This window comes from Venturia canescens, chromosome 7 (genome assembly GCF_019457755.1).
Source record: "Venturia canescens isolate UGA chromosome 7, ASM1945775v1, whole genome shotgun sequence".
NCBI lineage: Eukaryota > Metazoa > Arthropoda > Insecta > Hymenoptera > Ichneumonidae > Venturia > Venturia canescens.
Genome location: NC_057427.1, coordinates 10315072 through 10326070, shown reverse-complemented (window position 1 = coordinate 10326070; position 10999 = coordinate 10315072). Strand labels below are relative to the sequence as shown.

Here is a 10999-nt window from a genome sequence, read left to right as displayed (position 1 = left end):
TGAAACGATGTTGGTGTTACCTCTGGAACGGTTCTTTTCAAATGACTCTACACGTATAGGTAATTCTTATGTAAGCTGACACGTGAGTAATTTTTCTATGTATACGTGCAGATATTTCTCATGTCAAATATGCTACTCGGTTTACTTCGTCCGTAGCAGTTTTTATCTTTTGATGCTTATGTCATACGGAACAAGCGTTTCATTTTTTACTGAGATTTCTGTCACGATTATTAATGAAGGCTGACAAACCAAGTCGAACCAGAAGAACCGAATTTTCACATGTTTCCCTGAGCGGTTTCGTAGAGTTACGAGTGTTGCTTCCGCAGTCAATTTTTTTCGCGTTCGAACGAAAAAGAGATTCAATAAAAATTTTAACATTCCCTACAGACTCGGAAATAGTACCAAAGATTCCTATCTTCGCCAACTTTTCCGTTGAATCTCTTGATAAAACACACGAACAAGCAACGTGAAACATCGTCGAACATCGACGTCTCTCACCCAAACACAGACAACATTAGCCCTCGATTCGATTAAGACTGACATCTGTACGATCGAAAAATGATGACAAGGAGAAACGACAGCATCTGTGGCAGCGTCTGCGCTGAAATTTGATGTAATTTTCACCAGACCTTAAAAGTCCAGAGATGTATCTAAACAAAAGACTGAATTTTAGTGTGTTGTGCTGTTTTCGATGAACGATTGCATGAAAATGGAACTTCATTATAAAGCGATCCCCGCGATGAAGTAACTTAACAAGCAAAGACATCGGATAACCAGCAATGAATCAAGAAAGTAGTTTAGCACATCGTTTCCCCGGAGTTATCCATCGAGTGTAATGGAACAAAAAAGGAACGAAGAAAGAAAGAAATACTGAAGAAAAAACAACATCCCACAGTGCAGGGATGAAGAGAAAAGAGGCGCGAGCTGGAAATAAAAAAGAAGAGGATTGAAGCGGAAAAAAGTTAACGTATGCTGAAAGTGCTCGAGCTGGAGTGACGAGAGGGGGCGCGCCATAGAGGAATACGTTCCTCAAACGCGCGTAGCCCAAAGCGAAAAAGAGTTTGTCGAAAAAATAATGAAAAAAGGACGAATAAAAGTATAAAGTAAAAGTTTTGTTCTTTCTTACTCGAGAACGATGATAAGACACACACGCACACGCACACAGACTCACTCAAACGCATAGACACGTACCACCCGAATACACACATTCACTGCTGGTTACTGGCGCGCATTCATGACTGCACTCTCTTCGTGCCTCGAAAAACTTGCCTGGAAATTTATCGTTCTCATTTAGAAGAGAGCTTTTGCCGCGCAAAGAGCTCTTCACCCTACCCTTAAATCTTCATACATAAGATGTATATCTATACGTGCAATATATGAATGGGTGCATATCACCCTGACGCTTCTCCCTTTTCTACTTTGGACCTCACGTCACATTCCAAAGATATACAATGTGCCAAAGTGTTGGAAATCTGTTACAGCATCTATACCGAGAAGCTTACTAGATTTTCTTCATTCCATCAATTTTTTTCATCTAATTATTATTTATTCTTGAAAGCGATGGAAATAGCTGGTGCGCGAGTCCTGAGGCCGTAAAAGAATCACGATCCTTTTTTTATCGCTTCGCACCGCTTGTGTGCGCGAATGCGCGCGTTTCAAACTAAATTGCTCGTTTAAATTTAATCGAAATTGAGCGGTGATGACTATGAAACTGGCTTAAGGGCGTGGGGCACGTCAGGGACCGTTGAAAATGCGCATTTGCCAGCATCAAACTACGTACAATAATGAAACTGCAGGATTACGAAAACGGTGGAATTGAAACTATGGTGGACTGTGGAACCGACGATTTCCAATATATTTTCACCAAATTCTAACGGTATGGCTCGAAATCTAAAACTTTTTGAAGCAATTCACACATTTTTTTTCACTCGTCCATTTAAAATATTACTATCCTGGAAGCAAATTATTTTTATAAAACTTCAAGTCAGGTCGATTCTACAATGAACGAATTAGTTAATGAGTGCTATCGAGATCAAATTTTTTTACCAGATATCAACATATATTTAACTTCCCCGTCAATCTCTCTCGGAGAAACATACAATTTTTCATATACATATACATATTTCATATACATACAAATACATATGAATATATACACGAATTAATGTATATAGACATATATATATACTCGATATATTTATATAATATTAATTAGTGTCTAATAAGATTTATCTTTTTATCATTTATTCTCTTTGTAACGCCTAGTCGTTTGAATAAAATTTATCCTTTTCATTAGATAGTATGTGTGATCGTGATCAAGGAGGAAATCATCGTTATCGCCAAAACGAACGCAAAGATGACGAACGATCTGGGCAGTTGGACGATGGCTGCACCACCTGGAATCAGAAATCACCGAAAGCATGAAAAGACATTCGATAAAAAAGGATTTTTTTAATTTTAAGGGGACTACCCTAATTAGACGTGCACAAAAGAGACGATTTTCACGAATTTTTTTGACCGGTATAAATCATAAATACGGATATAAAAAGTGTTAGGCCTGAAAAATACACTCTTAGAATACGTGGATTTTTTTTTTATATTTATTTTACTAAGTTTTCGTACAAAAAAATGGAGAAGACAAGTCCAAGAAAAAGAGAGAAAAAAATAAAAATGATTTTAGATTCGATAGGTAAATGGCTATAACGCATATCATAAGATTTTTTATTTTTTCAAAAATGACAAAATGGGGGCCAATTTTCCAAAAACTACGAAAAAGCACGTTTTTTTATCGTTTTTTGCAAAAAGGAAAACACGTGGAAAAATTTTGGCAAGCATCAGTCTCGAAGATTTGATCAACGAGCCGTCGAAAACCGTAATTTTGAGAAAAACTACGCGGATTAGCGCGTTCAGACAGCCGAGTAAACCTCGCTCAAAAGTACACTCGGACTGCTCAGATCTTTACAAAATTTTCGTATGATACTTTCAAATATGTACACTTTCGAGAAATGCAATAAAAAAATCGATTTTTTGAAAATTCGGATTAGAGTAAACCCCTTTATAAAAATTTTCGTTCAGGATTCTTCGACTGCCAATAAAATCGATAATCTGAAATGACGCAATTATCGGATAAAAAAACCTATGCAAAGAGCATTTTTGAAGTAATATTGGAAAAATGGTACGGCCCTGCTCCAACATCTGGTAAATGTAGAGATAAGAATCCGCGCAACTCACATGCAGTTATTGAAAATTTTACGTCCTAAAGGCAACGAGTTAACACGTGTGTTAACTCGGTAATAATGTTCTCGTATCGCCATCCTATCGCACCCTACTTTTTCCGTATTTAATTTCGTTCTATTATTAAAGGAATAATAATCGCATGGGGCGCGGCGCTGGAGAGATAATGCATGAGTTTAATCCTGTACAATTGAAAGGAAAAAGGACAGAGGAGGAAGGGCTGCTGGGAAACACGATTCATTGAATTTTCCAGACGTAATCCACGTCGCGAGATTTTTTTTTTTTTTTTTTTTTTTTTTACTGTCCATAGGTTTTTGTTTCTATATACTTTTATTTCTTCCTTCATTAACCGCGAGAGGATCGAAAGAGCCGTCCAATTAAACTGGCATCGAGGGATCGTTTTGTATTATAGACCGATGGCCAACGTATAAGGCAGATCGATAGGCTGTTAATTTCCCGCGAGGATTTCACTGCACTCCGTCGTCGTCATATTATTGCGGCGCAGCATGAAGTTAGATCAAAGGAGAGTATCTCCAATACGGCCAATCAAATATGAATCAATATGAAAAAGGAAAAAGCCAATAGCCGCGAGCTTAAGGGGTGAAAAACTTACGGCAAATCTCCTGGAAAAATACGACGAAGTTTGATGAATAAAAATATATCTATTGGGAGAATAAAAAGTAATTGATGATTCGGCGAATATGGAATAACGAGGTTGTATAATCACGTGGAAAAGGGGAAAAAGAAAAATAGATTTTCCAATGATGCTTTCAAGACTCGTGGAAATTTACTTTTCATTTCATTTCACAGCTGCTGCTTAAAAGTATCGTTTGATTCAATTAGAAAGAGTATATATTTTGTGGCGCGGCAGTGCTTTCGCACGCACAAATGTAAATCGAATTAAAGTTCTCGAATGAGAGAACGGCGAGTCGGCCGGAGAAAATCTAATTTAAAAAAGGTGAAGATGAGAATTTGCAGATTGCCTCAACATCACTTTCTCACTCTTAAAAATTTCTCTCCCCACGAACATTTGTTATTTTGTACCTTATTCTCGCAAAGTAAACTTGCGTACACACGAAAATGAGATTTATTTACGATGCTCGGAAAGTAATGAGTGAGGTTCCACTCTCATCAATGCATTGAGAAAATATGTGAAAAATATAAAATCTCCATCGTCGTGCAACGAACAGTCAAAAGCATCTCGTATTAACGAGACCTTTCGAAAGAATTATTTCGAAAAAATGACAGGCGATTCGACGATAAATCGTACTTGTCGCGTTACGGGCGTTTTCGACTGCGTATTTTCTCTGTTTATGAATGTGGAGACAACCGCTCCATTTTCATCTTTTGTTACGTTTTTTATGCCTCTCATCTCCCTCCCTCTCTTTCACTCGAGCTTGCCTATCTGGCGTTGGGAATCTGGAATGGAAAATGCAATCGCGGTGATGGGTACTTCAACTATCGCTTGTGGGAACAAGGGAGCGAGTGTTTTGCCCTCGGCAGGCCATTTGCGTGAAGTGAAGCCCCCGTGCCCAGAATCATCCCTGTCAGAGAAACACACAGGCACCTAAACACAAAGAAGTAGAGAGCGAATGAGACGGGTCGAACAGAGTAGCTTTATAAAATTAAATAAAATTAGTGCAACAGCAGAATTTTTTTCTTTATTATTCAAATCCGATTTTTCGATCTCGACCAATGGCAATTCGTGATTTTCACGAATTTTTTTGAACGGTTTAAATTATAAATATAGATATAAAAAGTGTTGAGCCTGAAAAATGAGGCCAAAAACTACGAAAAAGCACGTTTTTTTCATCGTTTTTTGTATAAAAAAAAACAAATAGTTGCACTGAAAATTTCAAAATTCGTATATAATATGCGCTGTAGCTATAGTCATGAAGAACACGCGGTAAAATTTTTGTAAAAATTGATTGAATAGTTTTGGAGATTTTACAGTAAACTAGGGTTTATTAGCGCTGCTGCGCCCAAGGAAAGCTTATAACCACTCGCGTATACACCACTGCCAAATTGATAGTAAACATAAAACTGACAGCAAGACTCCGAATTTGAAAGCCCCAGCGACCAATCACAGTACGAATAAAGCGACAACAATGCCCCTCGTTGGTGACCAACTTCGGACGTTACTCACCAACTTTTTAGAAGGGGGCAGTAAAACAGTAAACATCGCTCAAAAGTACACTCGGACTGCTCAGATCTTTACAAAATTTTCGTACGATACTTTTGAATGTGTACACTCTCGAAAAATGCAATAAAAAAAATCGATTTTTCGAAAATTCTAATTAGGCTAGACCCCTTAAGATTTCGATTGAGATAAGTGGATATTCAAATGAGAATATTACCCCATCGTCTTCGAGTTTAATCACCATATAAAATAACTTGTTTCTACGAGCCAATCAGGCAACTTCAGCTGCCCAATCTTGGCCGTTGCCGGTGAGGACCCTTACGAATATGTCGCCTGCAGCCGTTCTTGGCTAATGCACTCCTGCGGAGCGGATTTGCATGACGGGTTCTCGGAAATCTGTGGGACGGCTCAGCCGCGATACTGCGCGCGATTGTCCATATTTTTAGTTAGTTTTCGAAGACTGCGGCTATCGAAAAACTTGGAAAAACGAAGTTTCTAAGGAACACGATGGACGTCGCTGGCGATGCTGAGCAAGTACCCGTCCCAGAAGGGACTCGGGCGAAGCGACTGAAGTTGGGAGAGCGCCAAAGCCACAGAACAACCGCGCGTCATCGCGCCTCTCGGTCTAATTTAAATGATATTTCTGCTCAAAGTTTCGCAAGCGAAATTACAAGAGCTCGCAATCCTTCAGTGAGAATCGCTGTTCTTAAGACGAGGAAAATGACCGAGCGACGAAAGAATTGAAAGTGAATAGCCAGGGCAAATCTCACAGAAGCAATGTCGTTCGATATAAATATATCTCGAAAAATTTCCGATCGCCACAGTGGGCGAGAATTCCGTAAAAAATCAGCAACGAAATGAAAACACGGCGCGGGGTCACACGTTTATCGATTTACTCGGAAATGCCCCACGTACACATATTTTATGTGTACAGGCACAAGAGACGAGGGAATACGATAGGAGGAAAACGGTTTCGAAATTTCACGGTATTATTTCCACGTCGCACCCGGAAAATCGTGTCTGCGTATAGCCCCGTGTGTACGTAGCCATACACGTATACACACATTTGTATGTATAACCTGGAAGGTGATATTATCGTATTCCCTCTTCAGGGAAAAGCCAACCGGACACGATTTAATTTTCCCTCACGGGGTACACACATATGTACAAACATACGAGTATACACGCTCCCCGTATATGTATTCGGCGAGGAGAATATCATTTTTTTGCACATGGGAACGGAGAGAGCTGTAGGGTTGAAAAATGTCATTGAAAAAAAGCAAAAGTAAGTCAAGGTTCAAGAGATAAAAGGATCGTGAGATGGCTCGCATTTTAAGTGCAACAAAAAGGAGAAAATAAGACAATGAGTTGGTACAATGGCCAAGGAAAACAAAAAGCTCTAGTACGTTACTAGTTTGCAAGCTAATTATTGTAAAGAGTCTTCCTAACGATGATGAAACAGCAGCTACGATTTTTAGTGATGTAACTAAATGATTTATGAACAGATTTGAACAAAGGGATGCTATTTTGTTAACGATTGAAATTGAGCCTCGGTTTACCGAGGCTCAAAATCCTCTTTCACCCACTTCATTTCGTTACTGTGCTCCAAACGAGATATACAGAGTTTCTCTGCTCGATGTAAAAGCAGCAAAAGCGAAAAAAGATTCATGAATGAGGGGAAAAAAATAACACGATTTCTGCTTCTCTCTCACTCTCCGTGGCTCTTCTCACTGGCTGTTTCCTTTTCGGGTTCAACACACGTGAGCACTCTTTTCCTCTTCAACTGGTGCTTCTACGATCCACCACTCTACACACATTTGTAAGCACATACGCGTCGAGGGTATAGGGAGTAGGTAAAATCCACGAGTCAGAAATCCGAGAACGAGAAGCCTTGAAATTGCTTCGTTAGAAAGTTTTTTCATTAGGCTATTCTCGTTGGACTCGAGGCATAAAGAGGGAGAGAGGGAGGGCCAACGGAGAGGGAAAGGTGCCGGTCGAAAGGGGATGTTTGAGGGCTCGACTTTATTCGGGGCTGCGCGGGGAAGGCGGAAGAGCAGGGAGCAGGAAGACGAAACAAGGAAACGAGCAAAAGAGGCGGCTATAACGACACCTGCTTTCAATTCGTTATGTACAGTTCTAAAGTCCCGCAACACGTACACGTCCGCATACATTTAAACGTTCGATGTGTATGTTCACACAGGGAAAAAAGTCTCTGTACCTTGCTAGACTCTGTATTACACGTGGTAAGCGCTGTACTAACGGCTTTGGCTCAGTAGCTTTAAAAACCTTCTTTTTTCATATTAAACTTTTCTTTCTCCCCGGCCCCCGCCCGCCCCCCCACCCACCTATCTTTCATTTAACATTTTTCTTTTTACGCCCCAATCTTTTACTCCCTCTCGCTCTTTATGCACCTTTTTTCCTGGGCTTACGAACGTCGAATCTGCTGCGTAAAGTTTTCGGAGAAAATAAATTTAACATTATCCCTTTGCAGGGAGGTGAGTGGGAGAAAATAATATTTCGTAAATTCAACATTGCTGGGATGTGCCTCGCTCGCTGTATTCTCCGCTTACAACCCTCGCTATTAAAAATGGCGCTTCCATCGATGCGGACTCGGTGGCGATCAAAGCCACGGAAGTTATAAAAAGTTACGAGCAGTCTCGAGATTATGAATTTAATTTTCTTCTTGTTTTTCAGATCCACGTCCGTGAAAAAATCGGCGAAGAAAATGCAGCGAAAGGTGCCCGCGAAGAAATCGATTCGGAACCCTCGCGCGATGCTTCTTTGCACACATCTCCGCGCCTTTAATTCTCTTGCGAGCTACTCCGCCGTCCCATCGATTCAAAAGCTGTCAGTCGAGATGCTCTCTGAGGGGACGCGCGAGAACAACGAGCTGCGATCGCGAAAGAGACGAAAAAAAGCACGACGTCCACGCTGCGAGTAAAATTCGATGTGGACTTTGAAAAAAGTCGAAACTGCATGTTTAATTCCTAAAGTTTTTCTACTCGAATACAAAATCTTCGATCAGCTCCAACAGGAAGGAAAAAAATGAAGTGAAATGCTGCTCACAAGCGTCAGATTCAGGCGAATAATTCTGTGCTAATCCGCATGGAAAAGCCCGCACGAACAACCCCTGCTCGTACATAACACGAAGGAAAAATAAGTGTATCCATTTTATTATACACATGGCTACGTACAGCGAGGCGACAAAAAGGGGACAGCATGAAAGACGGTCATTCCCGTCCGCAGGGGTGTCACCGAGAAGGAAAAAAGGCATTTTTTCCTGTTAGTGTAGAAGAGCAGGGGACAACATCAATGACAACGAAGACGACAGCGCCGGGACAAGAAGAAAGTTGGAAGAAGACGGAAAGTACGACGTCGACGGACGTATAAGAAAAATTGGAATGTCCCGAACGATACGTGTGCGCGATACCGAGAGCTCGCTACGAAAAGGACTCACTCGAGGTCAGTCAGACGTCAAAATCGCCGAGCTTACGCCCTACTCGACCGCAGAACGCGACTTTCCGCAAGGAAGTATCGACTTTCCGATCTTCTCCAGTACGATCTTCCCCATCTCCGGACTCCTTTCAGCGCGAGCTCATCTCACATCGCATAACGCCTGAAGCATCACGGACAAAAATTCTTTTTCTTCGAACGGCAAATGCTGCTCACACGACTCGATTATCAGAGGGTTTTTGTACCTCACAGCAGCGCCGTGCGCGCTACACACAATAGCATCGATCCCATAAAACGAGACGTCACCAGTTTTTTCCACGAATCTCTTCCTTGCTGTGCTGCTACTGGCTCGGAGACACATCACGTGTGTAAAGACCACTCCGGCAGCGTTCGACGAGCAGCCAATTTTTCATTGTTTCTTTTGTTTTTTTTTTTATAGGGACTCGAGAAGTGGGCTTCGCTAGATTCGTAATGGACGAGAACGAGGAGAAATGAAGAATCTCCGTCGTCAGACGATTCTTTCGATTCCCAGTATGTCGGAAATAAAGACCATTTATTATGTTTCGTTCGAGACAGGATCGAGGAGTCCGCACGGGGGGTGGAAATGCCTCTTGACGCCGTAAAAAAAAACATACTTCCCCCCACTTCTTTTATCCCCCCCTTTTCCGAGGTGCAGTTCCTTAAAGATTCATAAATATTGCTAGCGAAAAGAATGTTTCCACTTTGCCAGCTTTTTCTTCTCCACCGTGTTAACTCCCTAATAGGAAAAGTTGTTGCGTGGATACGCGCGAGAAGAGTGAGTTTTATACGCCTTCGGGCCACCCTCAACACTCCTCCGCATTTATGGTCCTGCTCGCAAGCTGTTGCTTGTAGCTTAGATTTTGAAAAGTTTTATTGAAAGGCACGCGCGCATACTCGAGTTCGATAAGACGCAGAAAAAATCTGTTTCAAGCGACTCTATCCTTCAAACCGTTTCCTCCATCTCTTGCAACGTCATTTTTTTATTTTTTATCCGATAGAAACTGACCTCAGCCTCCCAGGGACAGCATGCAGCCTCTGCGGAGGCAGTAACACACTCCATTTATCCGAGTCATGCCGAATATTGGGCACGGTTTCTCCTCCTCGGGAGACGGAGTTGCTGCTGGTTCAACCGTGCTCGAAGCCTCCTCGCTCGTATCATCGGCCTGGATTTTCGTCACACCGAACGCGAAGATTATCAAAATAGCGAAAAGAAGAGCAAAATGGACACCCGGAATTTTCATGGTTTTAAAAAATTTATCAAAACGCCACAAGTACAATTCTCAACAGAAGTTCGATTCGGTTTCAGGATTTTCTAACGTTGTGATCCACGACCGTTTTCACTCTCCTTTTATACGAAAAAATCTTCACTCGATTGAATCTGGATCGAAAAAGAATTCAAATCGACGCCAATGTGTTATAGTTTGGTGCGCCCAAACATCGTCAATTAACACAAATTTATTGATCGATTCCAAATAAATTATTTCTACTACGATATTCAATCTATAAATCCTGAATATTGATAGACTCAGCCATGTCACACAGCCCCACATATTTGTGACTGGGACACCATGGTTTTATGGCTCTCGATGTTTATAATCTTTGTATCCGAACAAACACACCGCCGTCTTACCAAAGTCCGGCGGAGCCCAGCAAAAAGGAAAGTTGAAAAACAGTACGTCAAATAGCGTATGTTTTTTCGATCGATTATTCACCTGAAAGCGCACACTCGCTGTGTGTGCGATCGTTCAATGCCACGAAACTTTGTCTGTCGATACAAATTCATGGGTTGACTTCACATGAATCACTCTCGTCATACAATGGAAGTTTTATCCGGAGACACGGCAGCGTCTCGAGGCCGAGTATTAAGGAGGATCGGACACGGAGGGCCGGGTTGCGTGGGCGTTGTGGGACGCATGCCCGTGAAGAAATTCAATTAGGACGCGTTCTGTGGCTTTCAAATAGAATTAAGAATTAAAAGGATTTAAATTTCATAATTAATTTTGAACCCTTGTGTCGAAAGGATTTCTGGAGCTTGGGAGGCGAGCACGCTTTTTGAACAAGGGCCATAGAAAAATTTTTCTACGCCTACATTGAAACGATTCCAACTCACCGTCCGAGTCTAAGCCAGAGGAAATGCCCCGCGATTTGCAA

General features: G+C 41.4%; 1 protein-coding gene across 1 annotated transcript in view; it reads right to left on the bottom strand.

Annotated features, from left to right (window-relative positions):
- Positions 1 to 2021: 2021 nt before the first annotated feature.
- Positions 2022 to 10999, bottom strand: part of LOC122413519 (uncharacterized) — a 31406-nt gene continuing 22428 nt past the window's right edge. Inside the window, exon 5 of the mRNA XM_043423928.1 lies at positions 2022 to 2396. Within this exon, the coding sequence (XP_043279863.1) occupies positions 2293 to 2396 (104 nt within the window). The 3' untranslated portion in view covers positions 2022 to 2292. The remainder of the gene's footprint in view (positions 2397 to 10999) is intronic.